Genomic DNA, 25,745 nt, shown 5'->3' with positions numbered 1-25,745 from the left:
ATTGACTCTGCCATTCTTTCATGGTTTTGCTTGGAAAAATAGGAGTAGCATGATGGGTAGAACATCATCTCTCTTGATCACTTATTCTGTTAGGAGAGTGGCACAATGCAGGTATAAAAGTGCAACATAAATTTGACTCTCACTGTAATCAGAAATTGTACTCATCCTGTGTTTGTCAAGACAAGGTTTGAAATTCTAGTGAATATAGGAAGGCAGAAGGTTGTTATCATCCAAAGGTGAGATAACAGTGTGATCTGTGGCTTTCTTCTATGGATTCCCTGTCTCACCACCCCTGGAGTTATGGGTCTTTAATATTCCAAACTGTCACCTAAGCTGGGAGGAGGAGGAAGACATCAGCAATGCACCCATCCATCCCACCTCAGTCATGGTGCCTTCCCTCCAGAAAAAAAGATTTATTTCCTCACACCGTTCTGATTCTGCCTCGTGGAAGTGAGTTGGTTTTGATTTGTGCTGGGATAATAAAATACAAGAGGATTTTTAATTTTTTTTTTTTTTTCCCAAAGGAACACAAAGATGCTACAGATTCTTGATTTGCTTGGAAAGAAGTTCAAAATCTTCTCTGTCTGTTTTTGTAGGACAGAAATGCCGCTCCCCATTTGGTCACAAACACAATCTCATTGCTGAGCTTCTGATTGATTTAATACTTCAGTCACCAAATTAACAGTGAGTAAAATCCCTTCTGACTGTTGTTTTTATCCATGGTTGATGTTCAGCCTAGTCCTGGGTTGGAGCACTGCTGTAAAGGATCCCGTTCTGCTCAGTTTTAATACCAGGGGGAATTTGGCTGCAGTCTGACCCCAAACTGCAGCACGAGGGCACATCCACAGAGCTGCTTCCAGTGAAATGTGTCTGTCTGCCTCTTTTAGACTGAGGTCAGAGAGTCACTGCCCTCAGCAAAGAAAGCTGAATAAAGGGAAGCACACCAGGAGGAGGCTGCCAGGGACAAACTGAAGGGTTGTGTCTTCGTTTGCTTAATTGTGTAACTTGTAAAGCTCGTCCCCAAAGCCCAAGGAAATGTGAGAGATGTCACTTCACCCCCAGTGGGTCATCACTGCCACACCCAGAGATCACCCAGCACAGCCTGGAGGACAATGCACTGCTGGGCTGGGAACTGGCACTGAAAAGACCAGGGACTTCAGGACAGGGCATGGACGGTGCCACTGTGCCCAATTTCCACTTCACAGCAATTTGGGGAGGCAGATTGTCAATAGCCAACCTACAGCTGGGTCCTGGGCCATCGAGCCTGAAAGCCACCGTGGCTCCTGCCATCTGCTCAGGCCATCAGTGCCACTGAGTCCAGGGCATCCGAGCATCTCATGAGCACCAGGAGCAGGGACCCGAGCACCTGATGAATACCAGGAATAGGGAATCCAAGCATCTCATGAGCACCAGGAGCAGGGATCCGAGCACCTGATGAATACCAGGAATAGGGATGCGAGCATCTCATGAGCAGGGATCTCAGCTGTGCTTCAATTCCAGAGCCCGACTGCTCCCTCAGCACCGAGCTGCCTTCATTGCAGAGGGGACAGTGCCATCTACAGCCCCGACTCAGCCTGGCTGTGGGACCTGCCTCAGAAATGTGAGAGGATCTGGTGCATTTATCCATTCATCCTCGTGCTCTCTAGGACAGCACTTCCTGAGCCCTCCTGTGGGCTCTGCCTGGAGCTGAACATGCTGACAGTAAATAATGGGCAACAACACAATAGCCACACAAGAAATTTAGGAATCACATCATTCCGACCACTCTCCCATATGGTTTTGTGCCATTTTGAAGGCTGTTTGACAGGGAAATGCCTGATCTTTATCCAAAGTGCACATATTTCCATCAGTTTTTGGGCTGTTTTGTAAGTGTATAGCTCTTGAAGATGTAGCTGTTTGTGAATGATTATTGCAGATACTGTAGCTGTAAATCTTCCCGGTTACACTGACAAACACACAGATCACAGCTGCTCTGAGAGAGGACGGGAACATGGAATCTACTTGGTGGGCCAAAATCCCACAGTAAATTCAGATTGATTCTAAACTCAAACAAACACTGAGGCTTTCTATAGTTAAGTAATGAAATAATCCTGTCCTGGGTGTTTTTAAAGGCTCCACACTCCTGGCATCCAAAGGGGAAATGGATGGGATTTGCTTTGTGTAACCTGGGAGGTTTCTGTCCCACGGGCTCTGGTGCTGATGGTTCTAAGTGTTTTAGTGCTGCTTCACTTCTTCCCTTCAGGCAATAAATCTGTGCCTGCTCTCTGGAACAGGAAAAATCCAGGGATTGCTCTTGCTGCCGTCAGGAGGCTCTGATTCCAGTGGAACAACTGCACATTTGTAGGTTGTGGAAGTATCTTGCTAAAGGCTGTAGAGATGACGAAGCTTGGCTCTGTTTTGTTCCAAAATTCAGGGTTAGGTTGGGTCTGGCCCACATGATCCCTTTGGAAGATAATCAGTTCCAGCAGCTACACCTGAAAAGTGGTCAAATCAAAGCAATGGACAAAGGAGAGGATTTATGAGCTTTCCACGCACACCAGTTTACTCCCAAAAACCTGGACTAATTTCATTCCAAAGGAAAGCTTCAGCTGCAGTCAGCTGCTGTAATAGAAATGTAGCACCAGTCTGCTCAGGAAAAAAAAACAAACAGATTTCTGCCAGTGAACCTATAGAAATATCTCCTGTGTTAGCAAGGTGTTTGCCACTCAGTTGACAATTCAGTTCCAGGCAGTGGAGCACAGTGGGAATCAAATCAGATCACATCACCAGAGGAGGAGGATTTAACATTGTAATGAGTGAGATGGACTGATGTTTAAATAGCAAGAGATAGTTGGGTGAAGATTAAAGGATTTTTAGTCATGGATCCGAATTCCTTGATTAAATAAAAGTTCTAGTGACATTTGTACAACAGTTCTGGGGAATTACACTGTGTGTGTTTCGTTTGTGGTAAAGCTTAACCTTGTAGGATCTCCTACAAAGTACAAGAGCCGTTTTTATCATAAAAAAATTTGACCTGCTTGACCTCTTCTCACTGTTTCTGGTCTTTGACCTTGGCATGCACCATCCAAAGCCCAAAGAATTAAAGGATAAGCATCATTCTTGAGGCTGGCCTAGGAGGATGGTCAAGCTGGAGTGCTCCAGGACCACAAACCCACTGGGATTTCTATGACTGAGCGTCTGTAACAGTTAAACTAAACCTGTCAGACTTCGTGGCGTGGTTATTCTTAGGAGCAGACTGAGGGGCAGCAGACTTCTCAAGGTACTTTCTAGTTTTTTCTATTACTCTAAAGACAGAATTAGAGCAGACAAAGCTAGAAAACCCTTGCTAGGTGTGTTTGTGGCTACCAGTTCCAATTCCCCCCACAACAGAAACAATCCGCTTTTGAGTTGGCTGGCGTCGTGTGGCCACAGCCTTTCCCATCTTGAAAGAAAATTTCCAGTAATTATACATTGATGCTGTGCTGTGAGTGCTTGTTCACCCATCACCTTGGAGCTGGAGATACTGTTGGCAGTACCCTGGGGTGCAGCATTTATCATCCATGTCCTTGCAGCAAGGCCGTGTGCCCTCGACCCTTCCTCCCTCCGAGAGCTGAAACTCTCTGTTTATCTCCAAACAACAATTTTTCTACTCAGACTCAGCTAATACATGCTAACCTTAGTGTAAACATTTTTTTTTCCGAGATAAACTCCCTCAGGAAAACTTCCTGCTTGATTTTTGAGGAGTTGCTTAGCTGTAATCATGCAGAATTCTCTGGGTTTCAAGCCGTGTGCCTCCTGCAGCGGTGTTCTGCCTGCTAATGATAGGCACTCAAGCTGTTCATTTTGGTTAGGCAAGGCCACTTGAAGGACAGCTCTCTCCTTTTGCCATCCCTTCCCATCTTGTACACGAGAAACTGCAGAACTTTTGCAAAATGTCACAGTCCCTGTGCTTAGCGAAGCTTCCTTGGAAAATACACGGATGTCGCTATCGAGAATGAGCCACTTGTTCCTGTGGGTTTTGAGAGGTTGCTGTAGAGAGATATTTCCATCCTTTTCCTAGACAAGCTGTAAATCAGTAAGAAAAAGACTAACTGATACCAAAAACGAAAGCTTTCTGCCCTAAGAGTGAAGGAAGAATCATTATATAAACACCAGGCAGTCCTTAGGAGCGAATTTGGAGTTCGCAGTGAAAATAACTGCTCACTTAGTTCCTGGCAAAGCTGCCTCCAAATTATCCACTGCTTTTTATAGGAATCAGGCTTATTCAGCAGGGCTTTTGAAACAGCCCTGCTGCAGATATAGAAAAGGTTGTTGCAGTCTTTGTTGTGCCACTGTGGAGCTTCACACTTCACCCTTCTGCCTTCTCCAAGGCCTTGTAAATCCCAGTTCCAGTGCAAATCCCTCTGCTACCTGAAATGGGCCCTGGCCAGTGGGTGACTGGCACTGAATTCCACCTACACGTCCATTTGAAGGGGGAAAGACTTGCACCTAATCCAGCTGGGGTTTGAGACAGGGATTCACGTGCTCCACTGCCCCCATCTCCCTGGGCCTCCCAGAAATATCCCGGTGAGGGAATTCAGGGAGGATGCAAACAGTTCCCCCCTGTGCCTGCTGCAAAGAGCACGTGTGTGTGTCCTATCCCTCTGCTGGCCAAGGGGTTAGTCTGGGATGCTTGGGAATGCAGATTCCAACATTAGGCTGTGTTTATACACAAAATGTCTGGGACAGGAAAAGGCAGTGAATCACTTCATGGGCTCTAGGCACGCCTATTAATTAATAAAGCATTAATGATCCAGGGATAGCAGCCCCTGAGCCGACATTGCCTGCCAGCTAAATTCCTACAAATAAGCTTCTCCTTGAATTTTACTCCTTCCTTTTCCAATGCTGGGAATACAGAGTCATTTACCCTGCCCAAGTGTCCGTGTTTATCCGGCGTGGTGTGTGCTTTGAGAGGGAATGAATGGTGCCCAGGGCTGTGTCAGGGGCTGCAAACCCTGCTCCAGTGACCCCAGCCCCAATTCCTGCTCATCCCAGGGCTGGGCACAGCCAAACAAAGAGGAGGCTTTGCAGGGAAAGAGGAAAATGAGCAGATATCCGTGGCAGGCTCAGCCTCGTCTGTCTGGATCCTGGGATTTCTGTGGCATGGAGGCTGCTCTCCCTGCCCACACACGCAGGCTGTTGGTGACAGATCAGCTTGAAGAGATTTAATTGATGCCTGACAACGTTAACACTCATGGCAGGAGGAGCTGCACCTCCACACTCCCTGCAGAGCTGTACATTCATTTGGAGCTGATGTTAAATAATCATTTTTTCAAGGTATAAAACATGGGGTTCCAGTGGGCAAGAGCAGCAGGAAAAGCCAGCGAGGTGAGAACATTTGGGGATTAAACATGGATGAGAGAGATTTCGAATTCTAATCATGACTTTTTTCTGAAGTATTTGTTCTGCCCTATCAGCTAATACAGCAATGGTGCATGCATTAACATCCTGAAATTGAAACAGAGATCAAGGGTAGAGGGTATAAATTGGTTTTGGAGCATAACATTAAATAATCAAACCACGCTGGAGCAGCCTCTGTGACAAAATGACTTACACTTTTGGTGCTGCTTTTTAAATGTGATTATGCATTTTAATTGTTTAACTCCAGTCTGCAGAGTAGTTTCAAAGATGTTTTAAAATAACTTACGGCATGAAAAGCCTCCTGGTTTTTAAATACGCCTCAGGTTCAATAAATTTGTTTTTAATTTTGTGTGATGTGTGGAGCAGTGATTTTGTTCTGTGCTTTCAAGGGGGTGGAGCAGAATTTCCTAAAACACTCTGGATCGACGAGGCTGCAAATGTGTAAAGACAGGAGAAATTTCCATTCTCTTTGCTGTTTTGTAACTTTGGAAGAACACAGAGATCCATAAATTTCCTGTTTGGAAGAACAGGAATTTTCAAGGCCAGGCTGGACGGGGCTTGGAGCAGCCTGGGGTAGTGGGAGGTGTCCCTGCCCACGGCAGGGGGTGGAACAGGATGAGCTTTAAGGTCCCTTCAACCCAAAGCATCCTGAGATGCTGTGACTGTGACCCTTCTGCTACTCTGACCTTTAGGGAGAAGAGCTCTGGGACATAAAGGGACTGTGGATAAACAGGAAAAGGTGACTGTGGTTTGTCTTCTCCACTCCTTCAGCCATTCATGTCATCCTCCCCTCCAGGAACCCTGTCCCCAGCTCCAGGGGTCCCAAATGCAGAACCTCAGGGCATGTCCATGTCAGCAGTGCCCAAAACCCCTGCCAGGAACAAGTGAAAGCAGAGGGTTAATCTGGGAATGCATCTCCCACGCTCAATAATGAGTGAAAACTGAGACTTAACCCTGCACTTTATTTGTTTGTGCTCCTCACTATCCAGAGAGCAGAAAATCATAATTTATGGTGGCAATTGTCAGCATTTATAACCAAGTTCTTGCTTAAAACACTGGAAAGATGATTAAAAAAATTAGAAATGGCAGATGGTGTCATTCTGCTAAACATTTTTTGCTGATGCCTGTTGATTTAGAAGTGCTCAAAATGGAATTTAACAGGAGTTTTATTGTGCAAGGACTTCAATTTCCAACATTTCTGGCTAATGAGCAGCATTAATAATCAAACTCATCAATCCCCTTGAATCCCAAAGTGTCTTCAGTAAGAATGTGGGGGAGAAGGCCTTGATCATGTCCGAGATCTCTGTGGAGCAATTCAAACTTCAAGGTCAGATACATTTCCTCAGTTGCTCGGGAGAAAAGTCTTAAACTGCTGCCCTGACTTTTATTTAAAAGTGGTTCTGGCCTGAAAAAAACCCCAATGTTCATGTGAAGACCTTGCATGAAAACACAACTAAGAACATTTAAAACCAGATTGTCAAAGCTTCCATTAATTTGTCATTAATTCCAACATTTGCAGTCCCATTCATTTTTTAAGAACACTTGGTGTGGTTTATGATGTTTTTTGAGTTCAGTGGCAGAAGGGCTGGTGTTCTATTTTGGGGTTTGTTTTTCTCCCCTTACACCACATTAACATTCACTGACAATCACTCTCCTGTTCTTGGAAGTAGGTATTTTTTTGAGATAACAACATGACTGAGGGCCTGTACTTGTGTTTCTCAGCAGGAATTTAGGCCAGCAAGCACTCAGGTTGTTTTATCTCTGGTGACCAGTGATTTGCATTAAAAATGCACTGCCCTGTGGAGCCAGGAAGAAATTCACATTCTTTTTCCTAAAAAAAGTCTGGTGATGAGCCTTGAAAAGCCTTTCTGCTCCTTCCCCAGTCTGCAAGAACAAATCCTTGCAGACTAAATCTGTTTGCAAAGATCAGTGACAGACCAGGCCTTAGATGTTTAACTATTGCTGTGCTCTTTGAGCTTTTATAATACCACGGAATACTTTTTAGAGTGAAAATGTCTTGAAGACAGGATTTGGCTGGGATTCAGCCTCTCACAGTCAAACTGAATAGGACACAGAACTTCTCCTGTTTTATAGCAGCTGGCAAACTACAGGAATTGCTGTTCTGCTGCTGAGCAGCCTCTTGGGAAGCAAACGAGCCCTCCTTTCATTGCCACTGGGATGTGGCACACGTCAGAGCTCAGACCATGGGCACACTCCATCACACACAGGCTGCACTCCTGGGGTTTTAACTGCCTAAAAGCCAGCAAACCTCATGTCTTAAACTTGGTCTCTTTTTCTTCTGTGCTATCAGTTGCTTTAAATTTCCAAAATTACACAATATCTCTAATGGATGTCCTTGGCCTCCTGACTTCTTGAAGTGCATGTAAAAGTAATCAAACCAACAAAATCCTCCTCGAAACCTTCTTGTGTTGCTCCTAAGGAACTGATGTTTCTGTACCAGAGGATAGAGAGCAGCTGAGTTTGGTGATTTCCTCCACTGGGCAGGTTAAAATGCAAAAAGCTTTAATGACGCTGCTGCTATGCTTTAAAGAGGCAGGGAGCTGGTCTTCAAAAAAAACCACTTCTGTAAGAGAAACAAGTGAAATCAGAAAGTTTCATTTATTGAGAAATTCATATTCTCAGAGATGAAGGAGTTGGTCTGAGGAGGAGTTGGAGGAGCTCTGCAGGTGGAATACTTGGAGCAGCTGGAGGTGGCAGCTGGCAGGACACCAGACAGGAGCTGTCCATGAGGATATTCCTGGGCCACGAGATGGCATTTGGCCCAACATTCCTCCACCTGGCACCACTGTGACAGAACATTGTGCTGCACCACAGCTTGGGACACCTCTGCTGAACACACCAGGCTCTGCAGCACTGGGGGGGGCTGATTCCCTTGGGGAAATTCAGAGGTGGAGGATGAGATCCTTCCTTTGGACACAAAAGGGTCACAGGTCAGCCTCCAGTTCTGGAGAAATTAACTCCATCACTTCTCCAGCTGTTGTTTCCAATGGGATTGAATCTCTCGAGCAAGGACATCATATTGCACAGCTCTGTAAACTGAAGGAACTTTTGTATCTGTACCTAACTACAAGAACTTCATAAATAAAAATGTCTGTAGCAAAACAACACTTAAATAAAAGAGCACTTTCGATTATTACATGCACATTTTTTAGAGACACAATTCCTGGCTAACCTTTCTGATGTCAGAGTGTTTATAAGAGGTAAAGTATCTATTCCCATTCTTTGTTTTCCTAATGACCTAATTTCATTAACTCTACATCAGAGTCAGAAAGAAAAAAAAAATCTCAGCAAGCATTAGATCTTTTCAAAGCAGCGAGGCTTAAAGCTCAGGAAGTGATTTGTGCATCCTCTTCATTTTCTTAATTGCAAACAAAGCCTCGGTGCCCTGTGCAATAACCAAATTTCAGCAGCACGTGGCTCGTTCGAGCCCCAACATCTGACCCCACACTAAAGGTAAATGAGTAATTAATCGGAGCGGCGCTGCTCCTCGCAAGGAGTCTGCCACTAGAAGGCACTATCTGCTAGAAAGTTGGGAAAAGAGAAGCGTTTCACTAAATAATTCCATGTGGACACCTCCAGGGAAACTGCAGCCTCCGGTGCCACATTAGAGAAATGCTGGACAGTGACTCTGGCCGTGGTTACAGGGTTTTCCCAGCCAAACTATAGAATCAACATTATTTTCCTTTGGGAGGCAGTGCCAAATGTACTTGCAAGGACTGAATTCCATGAGCTTTGAAGTCTGGAGGACGATGCAGAGAGCACTCGCCCAGGGTTTGGAGGACAGGCAGGTTACGTTTGCTGATTTCCATAGGAACCTCTGGCAAACCAATTCCCCGGGGCTCAGCCAAAGGAAGGGAACCAAGGGGACTTTCCTGGGGGTGTTGAGAGAGTAAATCTAGAAGAGGACAGGAAACACCAGTTGGCACAAAGGCTCCCTGCCAAAACCAGAGTGCCAGAGTGGCAGGACGATGTCCAACAATTCCTCTGTCCCACAGCAGACACGTGCCAGGAGCTGGGGGACCTGGGCTCACCCTGTGGAAAAGGGAGGGTCCAAACCTGGCTCTTGCAGGGGGTGTCACAGTTCAGTGTGTCACTGGCTCTCAGCAGCTTCATTTAGTGCCTGCACCAGATGCCATTGGCTGAAAGCTGCCTGTGCAGTCTTATTTACTGCACGTTGTCTTTAGGGCAGAGATTAAATGAAAAATCCTCTTAAGGATATCATAATTCTGGATCGTTTATCAGTGGGACTGTGACAAAACACGCATTTATTAGAACACTGTTCATCTGTACAGAGTGCTAGTCCTGCTATAAAGACAGGAATTAAGACACCAAAAGAGATGAAACAGTTTCAATTCTATTTGTGTTGCCCAGTGCAAAATACACAGGCCACACAGCTCCTGTGATCAACGTAATTTTGGGATCTCAGGTCTTAATTCTAGCATTCAAAACCAGCACTGCTGTTAAAAATTGGCTGCAACATCTGTGGCTGAAGACTTGCATTATGTGACTCCTAATTCCTGTCACAGAAAAACACCGATCCTATTTGCTGTTCCTAGTGCAGGTCTTTCGTGAAAGAGCACCTACACTTTGTAGGTACCTGGAGACAGTTTGGAAACCACGGCTCTTTCCTCAGGAACAGCTGAAATGGGGCTCTGAAGAGTCAAAGGGGAAGAGAAGCAGGGCTGGAAGAGGATGGTGGTGATGGAAATCCAGACTAGGTGCAGGGAGGAGCAGTTAAAATCAGTGAAGTGTTAAATTTATGAGGGGGAAATATCCCCACTGAACAACAATTGGAATCTTTCCAGTGACTGGGAAAATACAGCTGCTTCTTAAAGCTGATATAATTTTCCAGGAAGCTACTCTGCCACAATAAACTTGAGGAAAGCAGAGCTACTGCTGCTGCACAGGGGAACGTGCTGGCAAATTCAGGAATGCCCATTTCTGCCTCAGGAGGAACACAGCCAGATGATTTATAACATTATACATCATAAATGAGAGAATGTGCATGTATAATCATACAAAATGATCCTCCACTTTAATACACTCTCCTATGAATTTGGTCTATATCCTAATTACCTGCTGAAGTCCAGATCTGACAGGGAATGAATCATCACCCTTTCATTACACAGAGCACACCTGTATTTTTTGACTGTATCCTGTGAGCAGCAGCTGTGCTAAAGTCGTTTTATAACTTACAACCAAATATAATCTCACACATAATGATATACTTCTGTTAGACTGTGCTTTAACACACAGGACCTGACTATTTGTTACCACATAACAGTTTATTAGATTTTTTTTGAAATGACATTACAAAGAACCTAAGGCTGGTATTACAAGTATATATCGATACATTTCTCATGTTCACAAAAGTCCCCTGTTATTATGAGCTTTTATTACAACGAGTTTGGAAAAATGACCTGTCATATTGCCTTCACAGCACTCAGCTGCTCATCTGGTGGCATTCAAGGAGCAGTTTAAGTGTGGGTCACTTGCAACTGCTGCCTGCCACTAGTGCTTGATAAATTTGCATTTGAAGCTGGAGGAGCATTGCAATGATTGTCAGGAACAGCTGACATTGGTCATTTTTCTCCACAAGTGACACACTACAGACTCTCCCAAATACACCTTCCATTGCCAAAATGTAATAAATATATACCCCAGGCCCAAGGATGTGGGTATGATTAGAAAAGCAAACACTTCTCTAAATAAAGTATTTTGCAGTAAGTTGTTATTCCAAGAGAAGCAAGGCTTTAAAAATCTATCTGGATTCTCTCCTTTTTTGTTCCTCAGTGTATCACTGCTTTGTTAGCAAACTGTTCTGTCCAACGAGCCAGTGATTCCCACTGAAAACCCACACAAAGACATTCCACAATGCCATCCCTGCTCTGTCCACTATCAATCCCAATCCTCTTCAGTCCCAGTTCTTGATCAAAGATGATGCCAAAGGACAAAGTTTCAAAGCAGAATGTTAAAAACCTTCACTCCCACAGTGAGATTGTGCACAGTTAAAAGTCCCTTGTCTGTCCAGGTGTCACAGCTTGGGGTGGCAGTGGTTGCTCAGATGTCTCTCATGGTCAATCTGCATTTCTGGTTTATGTTCCAGGAACACACAGCTCAGGTAATACCAGGAGTAGCAGAGATGATTTTGATGTTCAGTGTCTCATGTTTCCAAAAATCACCTTACTACATGTATGAAAGACAACACAATCCTCAACTAGTGAGTGCCTGATGCTCAGAGCTACAATTAATGCAATTAATTAAGTTTCAATCTTGTGCTTCACTCCACAAACTCACGTAGGACAAGGCAAGATTCCCATTTGGTGGGAGTCACTAAAGGCTGAGCTATCAAACATGAAACGTCTAGAAAAGTACAGGAAAGAGAAAAAAGTGACTCCACAAAAAAATACACCCAGGAGTTGAGATCCATTAAGATCTGTGTTTTAATAACACAACCAAGCGATCCTCGTAACAAGAATTCAAAAAGTGAAATTACAGTACACAAATCAAAATAGAAACTACCCTACCCCAACTATACATTAGGAATGCAAGCTCTGTAACAATATAAAAATGCTTTCACACACAGGAGTTGCAAAAAGCCATTCTTTAATTCCAAGGATTTGTAGAAAAAAAAGTCATCTTCCATGATTCATCTTGAGTTATTGGCAACCTGTTGGGGGAAATATAATAAGAAAGGAGATTACTGAAAATTAAGAGAATCATGCTCATCAGAAATTTTCATTTGTGGGGTTCAGGCTAGTGGAAATGACACTGAGGGCAATGAAGCCCATAATGATTTGTATTTTTATCAAAATATCACAAAAATAGATACTTAACAAGCAAGAATTATCTGCTCCAAACACACAGGCCTGCTGTAATACAGGGGCAAGTCAGCAATTAGAAATGCTGTAAGAATATATAACATAATATATAATTTGCCCTTCAGTAAATCTCTTTCTCCAGGGAGCACTGCCCTGGGACACATATTGCCTCATGCCTGAGTGCTATCTCACACTGCCAGGACCTGCTGCTTGGCAGCTGTGTGTGAGTCACTACTCCCTGCAAGCACCTAGATTACACCCAGGAGGAATTTACAGCTTACAGCTAATGGGCTGTTACTCCTCAGCAGCCCCTGTGGCTCCACCGCTTCCCTGGGCAGTGTGTTCCAATGCCTGACCACCTTTTCCATGGAGAAATTCCTCCTGATGTCCAACCTGACCCTCCCCTGGCACAGCTTGAGGCCGTTCCCTCTCGTCCCGTTGTTCCCTGGGAGCAGAGCCCAATCCTACCTGGCTGCCCCCTCCTGTCAGGGAGTCAAGGAGACCAAGAAGCTCCCCCCTGAGCCTCCTTTTCTCCAGGCTGAGCCCCCTCAGCAGCTCCTGGTGCTCCAGCCCTTCCCCAGCTCCGTTCCCTTCCCTGGCCACGCTCTCCCTCTACACTACAGCACAATTATCTCTCTGCGTAATTCCGCTCTGCACAAACCCCAGACCGCCTCACGAGCGAAGGAAAAGTTCCCTCTGTGTTGAAGTCAGCAATTCCAAACACCCACAGCTTTGCTCCAAGGCCAAGGAGCAACTGCCTCACTTTAGCCCTTGTTGGAAGCCGGGGTCTTGTTCTCGCCCTCGAGCTCCTCCACGCCCGCCTGCGTCATGAGGTCGGCGATGTTCTTCTCCAGGTCATCGATGCGGCAGCTCATGTCATCGACTGCCCCGCGGTCAAGGAAAGGACAGCGCTCCAGCCCTGCCTGGGGGTCTTGCAATCACACATGGGACCTTAAAGCCCTCTCATCCCACCCCATTCCACTACCCCAGGGTGCTGCTCCAAGCTCCATCCAACCTGGCCTTGGACACTGCCAGGGATCCAGGGGCAGCCACAGCTGCTCTGGGCACCCTGTGCCAGGGCCTCCCCATCCTCACAGGGAATGATTTGTTCCTAATATCCCATCTAACCCTGCTCTCTTTCAATCTGAACCCATTCCCTCTTGTCCTGTCACTCCAGGCTCTTGTAAATAGTCTTGCCCCATCCCTCCTGTGGGCTCCCTTCAGGCCCTTCAGGGAGGTCACCCTGAAGCTTTTCTCCAGGCTGAACAATCCCAGCTCTCCCAGCTCTTCCTCCCAGCAGAGCTGCTCCATCCCTCTGACCATCCTGGGGCCTCCTCTGGAGTCCCTTCAGCAGCTCCACATCCTTCCTTTCCCAGGGCCCCAGCGCTGGAAGTGGGCAATGTTACTCTAGAAGGAGGTAACACCGGCTTGGTTTAATTGTTGTTATTATTACAGCTCTGCTCAAACTCTTACAGTCGCTTTAAATTTATCTTACAAACCCCACTGGCAAACAGACTTCATGGCACTTGTAATCCATCTGAGTTTAGAAAAGGATATTTCTTCCAATTATTTGGTCAGACATGGTTTGAAATTTGTCCTGCATTTGCTGGAGCAATGTCTGCACCTAATAGAAAGGGAAAAAGAGAAATGTTTTGTTTCCATCAGAGGCTGTTACAGCACCCAATCTCATGTAATAAGTACACTGTCCTTTCACTGCTGCGCTCAAAACTCTGCAGTATAATTACACATATATGTAAAAATGCTTCTTAAATATATGTACACAGAAATGAACTGATGCTTACAGGAAACATTTATAAGCTCTAGAAACCGCCCGTGTTCCACAACCAGGACCAAAAATACGACAGCAGACTCCATGGTCCTGTTAATCACACGGAGGCACTTTTTTGGGTGTCATGAAATGGTTTGGGATGAAGGGACCATCTCCTTCCACCCCCTGCTATGGGCAGGGACAACTTCCGCAGACCAGGTTGCTCCAAGCCCCATCCAGGAAAGGGGTTTTCCCTTCCTTCCTCCCTCTCCCAAGCCCCTGCACCCCGTCCCCGGCCCGTTCGCCCCTCACCGGCCCCTCACCATGGCCGTCAGGTCCTGGACGCTCTTCGGGTCGGTCTCGGCCATGATCGCTCCGGCTGCGGCTGCACCTCCGGGCCGCGCCCCGCCGCTTCCGCCGCCTCTCGCGAGAGTACCGGGGCATTGTGGGAAATGTAGTCCTTTCCCCCGGTACTCCCAAAGCCGGGCACAACTATTAAAGCTTTTCTCTGTTTATACATTTCGGCTGAAAGCTGCGTAGTTCTCTTATTAATTAGGGTTCTATATTCTATTGGTTATTAGCTCCGTTGGTTGGAGGGTGGTGCTGGTAACGCACGGGGGTTCGATCCCCATGTGGGCCTTTCACATAAGCGGTGGACTCCATGATCCATGTGGGTCCCTTCCAACTTGGAATATCCTGTAATAATTCTCGCTTCCCATGCTAATTAGTCCCTTGCTCTGTCTTTATCTTCTTTTGACTCAGTGGCCGTGATCTCCTCCTGCCAGAATTACCTTTTACCCACTCTGGGCTCCTCCATACAAGACAAGAAGCTACTGGAGAGGATCCAGTGGAGGCCACAGAGAGGATGAAGGGTCTGGAGCATCTCCCTGATGAGGAGAGACTGCAGAAGCTGTCTGGAGAAGGGAAGACTCAGAGGGGACCTCCTCAATGCATTTAAATATCTCCAAGAAGTGCCAAGAGGATGGTGCCAGACCCTTTTTGGTGGTGCCCAGGGACAGGATGGCCATAAACTAAACCACAAGTTTCACCTCAACATGAGGAAGAACTTCTAAACATTGAGGGTGGCAGAGCCCTGGAACAGCTGCCCAGGGAGGGCCTGGAGTCTCTTTCTCTGAGGGAGACATTCCATAAGTGTCAGTTCATGGGTTTTTTAGACCCAAATGAGTCCCTTGTAGATGTCGTTTGTGAAGAGAGCCCTTGGTTACCTCGGTGCAGCCAAATAAGATGTGCAGTTAACAACCAACCACATTGAATATGAACCTGTCAATGGAGAATGTTCAGCAGCCACATTGGATATGAAGCTGTAAATGAGGAACACTTCCCACTCACAACAGGGGATTCTCCAATGTCTCCTTTCCCCTGGGAGAACTCAGGGTGAAGGGCAAACCAGCATCTGCCCCAATTCACTGAAAATTGGTCAGGATTTTTTAAGATGCAGCCAAACCATTTTGAAGTTGACTTGTGAGCGTGCAGTTTTACTGTTTGTGCTCCCAAATTAAGCAAAGGACGTGCAGCTTTTCTGAGCTGGAGCAACCCGATTGCAGCAGGCTGGTTTTAAAGTGAAATTGTAACAAAAAGAACAACTGAATGCTGGTTTTGCAGCCTTTGCACTTCCAGTCTAATCAATCAAGCCAGGGAATTATGTGAAGGTTCACAAGGGTACAGTACAATGAAGTTATTTTATGGTTTAACTCATAGACAGATAAGCCTGGCTTGAGTGCTGTAAACTGTGTCCTAACAATGACTGTAACTAAGTCAGTAATCAGTCACTTGGCCTTAACAAAGCAAGATTATTTCACCTTTTTTTCCCCCTGAAAAATTACTAATGCTGTTAATTGTAAGGGTTTCCTGAGAGACATCAATACTTTTAATCATTCTATTTAAAGAGCTTCTCTGCTCTAATGCTTATACATTTTTGTTTGAGTTACAGCTGTTATCTCTGTTTAATATATCTCCATGTACAACTTGTTTGCTGAAGTCTTCATTTCTTTCCACAAAGAAAAAAAAATAATGATTTATTTCCCAGTTTTGTATTTTTTTATGCACAATAATTCCTTTATTTTATATCTTGCTCTCTTCTGGGTGAGCAGTTAAGCTAAGGTAGGTCCTGTCTTTTGAATGTTAACAATCTACCCAGAATTAGATGAAAATTTAAAGGATGACATTTCATGAATATTTCTTGTAGAATCCATTGGCATTTCTGCTGCTTTAAATAGACAAAGCTGGGTGATTTGATTATAAATACTTCATGTGTGGAGGAGAATAGGTAATTATTCTCAGTGTCTGCTCCGCTAAGATGTTTTTTTCCCTCTGTTATTGAGTTAGAGGAAGTTTGGCAAATCAATCACGAATTTACAACTACAGATCTCAGACTGAAATTAAGGACAGTTGAAATATTTTCCTCATGGAAATTTGAAATGTTGCCTTCCAATTCCAGCTCTATAAAACCAGCAGAAAGGTACCATTTGGAGATGGACAGAGGTGCCATCTGGAAAACAAATGGACAACCATGGAAGCCAGTGTGGAAGCCAGCAAGGAAACCTGGCCAGGAAAAGGGGGCAATTACGTGGCTCTGCAGCCACTCTGAATAATGGGCAATCCTAAAGGCTTTGCAAAATGTGTAAATCTGTACCCCTGGAGCAGTGACAGCCCATTCCTGCTCTGGCTGAATGGGGTGTTAAACTCCCCTGATCACAGTTAGATCAATGCTGAGCTCTTTTGCAAAATCCACCCACTGAGGAGTAAATACAACCAGCATTTGTTTGTTCAGTGTCATGATAGGAGAGGAAAGGGTTTCTAACTGCAGATTCCAGGCTGATAAGGGTCTACATTTAGCCTCCCAAATTACTCATTAGAATGACTTCTTCATTCTCTGCCCAAACTCTCAGCACATGAAAATCTGCAGTTGGCTCATCTGCCGTGGAGAGATTGTGCTATTCCCATTTGCAGCAGGAATGTACCTGCTTTAGCCCAGACTCCTTTGAGTTTAGCAACCTCAAAAGTGATGCTGATAGCTTCTTGTAGTTTTTGCTTAAAGAGTTTTTGGTGATGGACAACAACAAAAAAAAAAAACAACTAAAATCAAAAAACGAGCCCATGTTCATCATCCTTTTGCTGATTTCGAGCCTTGTGGTTAGCAATTCAGCATGAGGCAATAAATACTCTGCTGTGCCTCAGCTCCAGACAGCTGGTTCCCTGGATTCTGAGCAGAACTGCTTTACAACCTGTTTGCTTGGCACAGAGCAGCTCCCTGCTAAATTATTCACTTTGTTCTGTGCCCAGCACGCCGGATGCTTGTGACATGTCAAGTGAAATTCAACCACTCCACCCCATCCAAACAAACTCTCAGGAGTTGTCTCTTTGAGGAATAGAGCTTTGGATGATGTGATCATCTCCCAGTCCGTCCCTGCTCTCCCAAGGGAGAGAGTCAAGGCAAGATCCTCTTCCTTTAGTGCACTCCCTTTAGGCCAGCTTGGATCGAGATGGGGTGAGAATGAGCAGGAATCAGAAAAGGAAAAGGTGATTTGCTCACAGGAACCCACACCAGACACCACAGAAGGGAAAGGATCTCTCCAGTAACCCTGGTGGGATTTGGGGCTCACATGGATCCTTTTCAGAACACAGTGGGGCAGTAAAACAAAGTGCATCTATTTCAGTCGTGTTTGGGGCAGTCCCATGGGTGCTGGAGCCTGACTTTTGATTTTTGAGTCTCCAAGCCACTGGCACGAGGCACCCACCATGGTTATCACCAGATCAGCTGCCTCAGTGTGGGAGACTGGTTTAGTTTTTGAGCTCACAAAAAGGGGTTAAGGAATGGGGTGGAGTGTAAAAGTCTCCTGTTGTGTGCCCCTGTTCTACCCTTGCTCCTGCCACAGGTAGGGAAGGTCGTGTGTGATAAAAGTGGCACAATGGTACTGTAAAATTTAAGCCTTGAGATTTAGATCTCCTGCAGTTGTAAATGTGACATGGAAGCCACACAGGTACCACTTGTTCTACCATACAGCAAAAGCCGATAGCACAAGGAATATTGGATTTTCTTCTCCTTCTACTACTGGGAAAAAACCCCTACCATTTGTTTTGGTCCCTTCTCTTTCTCAGGAAAATTTTGCGATGTCTTCAGTAGGAAAAATACAGAAAACTATTATCACAGACAAACTTGAAATGCCACCACTGAAAAACCAGTACTTCTTCAAGCACATCAGAGCTGGCAATGTGAAGTGCTTCAAAGGAAAACAAACCCTGCTTTAATTCTAGACAGAATCTCATAGCAGCACAACATTCCTAGACTGTCTCTTGTTTCAGCCTCTTCACTTTACCTGCAGGAGGAATGAAACTTTTCCCCATTCTCCGGAGCCTGATGTGCCAATCCACAGGCCAGACTGTGGGGGAGGGTTTGTGGGAAGGATCTGTTCCCTTTCCAGGCACTGCTTTGGGAGCAGGAGCGGGGCCCAAAGTGTGCACCTCGTGTTGCCACGCAACAGGCAGAGAGAGCCCTGGGTACCAGGCATAGCTCATCCATCACCTCCTGGGCTTTCAATATCCCTTTCCAAGGTGGAGACCAGACCTGCACAGCATTCCAGTCTCTGCCCCAGCTGTGCTGTAAAGGACCTTTCTTGCTCCTACATACCCAGACACCAGAAGAACCTGTTACCTCTGTATTAATTCACAACTATTTCATTTCAGTCTTAGTTTCAGGTTATGTCACTGCTGTCCTGTCTCTATCTCATCATAAAGCAACAAGGTTTCCTCTTGAGAATTTAACATAGGACTTTCATTTTTGCTGAGATAAAGACTCTCAGTGCAGGGAAATCACTTAATTTCTGGCTGTGAAAAAATGACCATGGATCCACATTTTTTCTGTTTCTGTTCCTAAGCAAGCATTTCCCATGGGAAGCTGTGTCTCCAGCTCCTCATCCTGCATTCAGTGTATTGTTCTATCCCTGATACAGTGCTAGGAATATGCTGTAGGGCTGTTCCCTTGCCAGATATGAAGAAGAACTGGTTTTATCTCCCTGACCTCTTTCCCCATTATATCAGTAACATGAGTGGCTAACACTGAAAAGAACTGGTTCTTTCTTTGTGTTATTATAAAGTATAAAAGGATGTTTGGAGCATGTGATGAGTGAGAGTTACACTTATGTGCATATGAGAGAACATAACTGCTCTTGGGCCTTAAAACACTGCCTGTTTTTAGACTGCATTGATAGTAGATGATTATTTCCAGTTCTGGGATGCCATACTTTGGAAGTGCTTATTTGTGCAGTAAAATGCACAACAATATACAATATCACGCCATAGAAGTGTGGGCAGGACTCCTGCTGTCATCTCCTTGCATGACTGTAGCTCTGTCTAGTTCTGTGCCTGTGCTGAGCAGGATCACAGAAAGGATCACACAGCTGTAGCCCACTGGGATGAAACACCCAGCAGGTTTGAGAAGAAATTAAATTAAACTATAACCCTAATTGCATGGCAGGAAAATTCAACTCTTATCATTCTGGTTACTCTAGCTTAGAAAGGCTTTTAGTGTATCTTAAGCTGTAGAACAAATCCATTAGGAGCATAACCTGGAAGGGACATTGAGGTCATCTTTCATTTCCCTGCTCTGAGGCGACACAGGCTGAAAAAATTTCAAGCTGTGGATTGTTTCAAAAATTGTATGTGCATGCATGAGTGCCAAGGGAAGAGTTAAGGTTAATATATTATCAGTTTCCTGCTTTCAAATGTCAAAACTCATAACTCGAGCAGGGTCAGTAACACAGGCACGTAAATAAGAGAATGATGGCAACTGAGAGGAATCCCATTTGGAAAATAAATTGGAGCTGGAAAACAATCCTAGAAACAACGTGATAAATGCTTGTGAATCAACACTTGTAAATGTGTTATTTGTGCACACTGGGATTTTGTTGTTCAGCCAGCCATGAGTAAAGCTCCATCTCAAGCTGGTGGCTGTTTCCCTGCACTTCCCATGCTCATGATCATATTGGCTGTTGACATGAACCCCGTGCAGAGTTAATGACAGATTCTGCTGCTTTACTTATCCCTTCAGACCTGCAACCCCCAGTGGCTGGGGAATTCACAGAGGAGGAGACTCGGAGCAGGAATTATTGCTGCAAATGACTGAATTGGCCTTGCCAGAAAAAAAAAAAAAAGAAAAAAAGAATAAAAATTTCTTTGTTAATTTGTTAATTCATCTTCTCAAGTGCTTTTCTAACTTGTGTGGGGATAGGTCAGCTAAAGAAAAGGCAGGCACCGAAGAGGTGCATTAGGGTGTTAAATGGGGGTGAAGTGCTCTCAGCAATTTGGCCATTGCATTTTTACATCTATCAATTTGAGGAGTACCACAGTTACTGCGTGCCAACATCTTAAGAAAATTAGTTAAAATGCTATAAAAAGGTTTTTTAAAAATGTCAATTGAAAAGGACTTGTTGCACCATAACAGTTTGCAGTTCTGCTCTGGTGACAAAGGAATTGTGGAATATTCTTGTTTGAGTGGGTTCATCTTGGAGCTCATTTGCCCCTGGATTGCAGATTGCAACACAGGTCTGAAATCAGCATCTGCAGGTAATTCTTGTCCTGCTGTGGGAACCAAACTTCCCTGGCTCTGGGCCTGAGCCAGCACAGATGCATGTGAGGGGACAAAAACTTCACAGAGCAAGAGAAGAAAGGGTCTCCAGGCTGTGCTTCTGCCCCTCTGTTCAGCCTCTGCTCTGCTCACAGAGCTGCATTGCCAAGGACTGCTCTTAATGCAGGACAGTTTAAAAGATACTGTTCTGATAAACTCTGAAATCAAGTCACTGAAAACATCCTGGCTGTGAACAGCCTGGCTCAAAGAATCTTTGAGTATCAGAAAAAATGGGCAGATGAGACTTACTTAATTTTTTAATTGGCTTTTCTTATAATCCCAAACATCCGCTGTGTTCAGTATTGTAATTTCTGGGGCCAGTGGGACACTTTGCTGGGCTGTGGGTCAGCCAGGTGCTGGTGGTTTAGCTGGATCTGGAAAGGAGAAGGAAAAGCCTTTTTTTCAGCCTTTAAACCAAAGCCAATGGCAGCCATTGATTTCAACAGGAAATTGCTGCTCCCATCAGGAGGAACTCTAGGGACATTCCTTCCCAAAAGCTCCTTTGCTCTCAAAGGATGATGGAGTTGCTTCAGTTCACAAAGTTTCTTGTGTTGAATTTTCTGCTCTGCCTTCATTTATTCTGAGTGGAGAGCGCTGGCAATCCCTGCTGTTCCACGGTGCAGCCAGGCTGCCTCCTGGGCTGACTGGCACTGGGCAGGATCCCCTGGGCCCTGCCTGGCACTGCCCGGGGCACAACTGAGGCAGGAGCTGCCCAGGTGGATGCTAAAGCTGCTTTTTGCTCACAGCAGAGTCCCCAAATTGGCAGAGAGTTCTGGTGCTTTGTCAAACTGTCTGGCTGCAAGTTAAATGCTTGTTACAAAGTCACATCAGAGCGCTTAAAAATCACAATGCACTTGTTAATTTTCTGCTCTGAATAGTTTAGGAGAGCTCGGCTGTGCTGGGCTAACACAAAAGCAATTTTGCACCGTACCTGGAGCACGCCAGAGCCAGGGTAATCCATCAGGGTGTTGCCAGCGCTATTGATGTGGTCTGGGATGGAGTTTGACTTGAAAGATGAAGAGGAAATTAAGTAGAACAGAGTGATAATGGAATGATCAATGCTGCTTGCTGCAGACTTTGCGTGTGCACTGAAAAGGAAGATATTCTGTCCATGCTGGCCACGGGTGTGTAAGTGAGGTGATAAGTCTTATCTGAAATGCAAAGCTAAATGGAAGTCATCAGAGTGGCAGGGTTAACTAACTGGGGCTTTACTAACAGAGCAGGAAAAACAAGAAGGATGAGATGATGTTCCAGACTGTCTCTTTCAAGAGAGCATAAATAGTTCTGGGGCTTGTCATGAAATTCCCTTTTCTCAGCAGCCGTGGTTCTGTTTTCTCTCATAAACACTGAGTTTGTGGAGAAGTCCTTTTCCTCTAGCACTTGAGTAGCCTGGGTTGTGAACCAGAAACCTGTTGTCATAAAAACTCTTGCTTATTATTAAAAGTCTTATTTCCATGGGAAAAAAGTCATCAGTTTGGGACAAGGATTTTCTTTTTAATGGGATTCTTTGTAGAAGGCATCTTCACTCAACAGGAAAGTTTGTGCTGAGTGCTATGGGCCTCAGACTCATCTACCATGAAGCTTTTTAGTCATAAGTGTTCCTAAAAACTGATCTGGGCAGGAAACCCTCTGTGTCCCACCTTGGGAATCCTCCACAGTCAGAAGGACTGGACTCTGTGGCAGACGTGTCTGCAAAATTCTCTTTGGGTAATGCCATTTTGAATTTTTGATGATGTTAATGTTTCCCACAAGGGAAGACGAGACTTCTGAATGTCTGATTGCTTGTAGGATGTGGCATTTATTATTTATTCTACACGCTTTTGTTGCTGGTTGTTGCGAATCATCCTCATCCTCGTGGGTTCCAGTGCTTTTATAGGATATCAAGTTCTCAGGAAGTCATTATGGGATTCATTAGGGATCTCCATCTATTTCCCATCCTTGCCTGCAAGTAGGAGTTTCAGTGTCCCCCTAAATACATTATTTTCAGCATTTTCATTTGTTGCGAAGCCCAAGGATGGATTTCTGCCCTCTGGACTTTTTTTCATAGCCAGTGAGGTCCTTCTTGACAGCATCTAATCCACTCCGAAATGTTTTTCCTCAGTAATATCAGATTTTGAACCAGATAATGGGATTTCCTTATCCCAATCATATGATTTCAAATATCTTGTGGGGTCAAAATTTCGTTATTTAATCTCCCATTGACCATTATACGAACTCTTGCAATTCACTGTGGCTTTCCTACAAAACTAAATTGCTTAGCAGTGCCTTGTGCCAACTCTTTTTATAATATCCTTGAAGAGCCAATAGCTTTTTAAGACAAGATCTTCTTCTAAAATTCCTTTTCCACCCAGTAAACTTTTAGTTCTTGGCATTACTGGCCATGCAGATGCTGTGCCATTTACCTTTGGTTTTTATTTAATGTTAAGATGAGGTTTAAGCCATTCACAGGGCAATCAGCATTTGGCTTTACATTTCTACATTGTCTAGAAAGATTAATTAACTAATTAACTATCCACAGTGAGTCATAACAGCTTTGTAATTCAGAGCTGCAGCAGTCTGACCACCACCAGAGCAATTCTGTTTGTGGTTTAGGGGATGCCAATCACTACATTGGTGCTCTGAAATTGGCAGTTTTGGTCAAAACAGGAAGTTTTGAAGCAAACAGAAGAGAACTGAATTGATATTTAGGGATTCATTTGAATATGGAGGCCAGCCACCAGTTTGAGAGATCATAAGAGTTTTACAAGCCTGGGATGAGCAGGAATTTTTCAGAAATTAAGCATTCAGAGAGGAACTCAGCCTTGAGCAAGGGCGTCTCACAAAGCTCTTCACCATCACTGTTCTTCTTGGGTTCTGTTTTCAACCCACTGTGAATAAATTTCAGTCTCCCAGTACATGCCTGCATGGATCTTTGTAATCATTTGCATTCAAAATTAGAGTTGTTGGGGATTTTCCTCTTTTTCCTTTACTTTTGTGACAGGTTATTTATAAGTATGTTCATTTTCAAACTGGATGCTACCTAAGCTAAAACTCTGGAGTGTTTTCACCAGAAATCTGGATTTGGTCAAACACATTATTTCAGATCTGCATGCCCCTGATTTTTTGCCATCCCTTCCCCTCTTGAAGCATCAATGGTAGTTAGTAAAAATCTCACAGAGCTGGTCTAATGATCCCTTCTAAATGAGCAAGAAATAAATTACAGCAGGAACCACGCTAGGTAGATGACATGATTTAAGTGAGCTCAGCCCTTGAAGAATTAGTCTGGTGATTATGGGAAGTGTCTTTTTAAATGAGGTAATTTGAAATTAAGTCTCTTTTCCATATCTGCTTAGCACAGTCTATTGTTCAGTCTGTGGCTCAGGTTGGGATCTGCTGTTTAAAACAGCATTGCTCAGAGTGTCTCCTGATGAGTTTAAAGCCATTTGAGACCCTTTCATTCTTGAATGCTACACGTGCAATGAGATTAGGAAGCAGAGTGGTTAAAATGAGTTTTTTCCATTGCTAAAACAGATAACTCAGATAATTCATACCTTTTCAAAAAAGAAAATAATTTAAAAGGCTGGAAGGCTGAAAGTAATCCACCTTGAGAGACTGCCTGCTGTCCAGAGCATGCACTCCAGCTTCTGCAAGCTGCAGTTCCCTTTGCTTTCTGAGGATATTCCCCATGGATGTCTCCCAGATCAAACATTGCTGGATAAAAATGGGTTGGAGAGAAGAAACGCAGCGAGAGCTTGGATGTTCTGCTCTGTGCAGCTCACCCAGGTAGCAGAGCCATTCTCATTCAAACAGCAAGAGAGATGTGTGATTTTGATTTTTCAGGTCTCTGCCTTTTACACTCTCCTAACAGGAATCATTAGAGATCCACTGAAATATCCCATTTATCACAGGAAATTGGGATGGCTGGTGACATTAAGTGCTGTTATGGGTCTGGGTTGTGGTTGCTGCAAGGCACAGGCATGTTCTGGCTGGGTGAGGGGGCAAAGAGCTGGGTTGTTGTTTTCTCTCAAGGCTGGTGAGTAAGGCCCAGATTTTCCAACAGCTGGGTGGACAGGAGGAGTGTCCACCTCTTGAATCTGAGGATGAATTCAGGATCGAGCCTTCATGCTTCTGCTCAGGTAAATCAAAATTATCTGAGCTCTTTCAGCCATTCCAAATTGCAATTTTTTTGCTTCTGCAGCTGACTGATGCCAACTCCTATTTGTGCACTGGCTGTGCCCAAGGAAAGGAGGGAAAGCTGGAGCTGCTCAGTGATGAGGCTACAGGGAAATTACACTCCCCACTCCGAACATACAGAATTATCACAAACCATTACATGGTTTTCTCTCCTGCTGCACACTTTGTGTCCAGCCTGTCATGGCAATCTTGCTCTGGAGTTTGAGTGAACCTCAGCCTTTGGGAGAATCCTCTACAGGGAGATTTTAGCTTGACAGCCAGAAATCAGGCAGCTTACAACACAAATTCAGTGTCTTGAGTTCCAAACACTGGCTTCACAAATTTCACTTTCATTATGTGAAATAAAGCAATTTATAACCATTGGCAGTGGGTCCAATGCTTCAGTGCACGCTGGTGGGCTGGATGTGTTTGACAGGCTGAAACCAGCTGCCTTCCAAAGTGTTTGTCCTGCTCCATGATCCTGTGTCAGATGAGCCTGCTCATCTTCCAGAATCCAGTAGGTCAGGTTTAAATTCTGGGTTTAGCCATTTTAATCTGGAATGAAATGCATGGATAGAAACTGTAAATTTGTTTGTCTCTCTCAGGCTTCTCTTGCTATAAGGCTGCTTATCAGAAATAATAAATCCATGCACTTTTTTCTTCTGAAACCCTGGCAAGGTATAATTATATCGTGATTTATTTTACAACATCAAGACCAGGACTTGAAATATTTACTCAGGAAAAAATTAGAAACAACAGAGAGTAATCAATCATTCACAACTAGAGAGCTGAAATTCCTTCTGTGTCCGTTTAGTAGACTGAGTACAGAATAACCCTGTTATTGGGACCTCTGACAGAGGCAAAGAATAAAATTCAGACTTTTTGATTTTTAATTCCCTTTCAGCCTGAGCCATATTAATGCACCTCATCCTGAGTAACAGTCTCAAACAGTAGTCCAGGC

General features: G+C 44.5%; 1 protein-coding gene across 2 annotated transcripts; it reads right to left on the bottom strand.

The window, feature by feature from the left end:
* Positions 1-10,666: 10,666 nt before the first annotated feature.
* HSBP1 (heat shock factor binding protein 1) lies at positions 10,667-14,417 on the bottom strand. Of its 2 annotated transcripts, none has more exons than XM_069026993.1 (4): positions 14,313-14,417; positions 13,779-13,845; positions 12,950-13,104; positions 10,667-12,070 (listed from the first exon to the last, which is right to left on the bottom strand). In XM_069026993.1, the coding sequence occupies exons 1-3, from the start codon at positions 14,355-14,357 to the stop codon at positions 12,986-12,988; spliced, it is 231 nt and encodes a 76-aa protein (XP_068883094.1). In that variant the 5' UTR covers positions 14,358-14,417; the 3' UTR covers positions 10,667-12,070; positions 12,950-12,985. The 2 variants fall into 2 exon arrangements, with proteins under 2 accessions (XP_068883094.1, XP_068883092.1); XM_069026991.1 differs by having other exon boundaries at positions 12,985-13,104.
* Positions 14,418-25,745: the final 11,328 nt, after the last annotated feature.

This window comes from Aphelocoma coerulescens, chromosome 11 (assembly GCF_041296385.1).
Source record: "Aphelocoma coerulescens isolate FSJ_1873_10779 chromosome 11, UR_Acoe_1.0, whole genome shotgun sequence".
NCBI lineage: Eukaryota > Metazoa > Chordata > Aves > Passeriformes > Corvidae > Aphelocoma > Aphelocoma coerulescens.
The sequence above is the reverse complement of the archived record's forward strand: the minus strand, read 5'-3'. Positions and strand labels throughout refer to the sequence as shown.

Bases quoted from the DNA above. Each gene is read 5' to 3' on its own strand.
- HSBP1 (XM_069026993.1), bottom strand. From the start codon at position 14,357: ATGGCCGAGACCGACCCGAAGAGCGTCCAGGACCTGACGGCCATG. The intron at 13,846-14,312 runs GTGAGGGGCCGG...CCTTTCTATTAG, and splicing joins TCCAGGACCTGACGGCCATG to GTGCAGACATTGCTCCAGCA. The intron at 13,105-13,778 runs ATATCCTTTTCT...ACCGCGGGGCAG, and splicing joins TGACCAAATAATTGGAAGAA to TCGATGACATGAGCTGCCGC.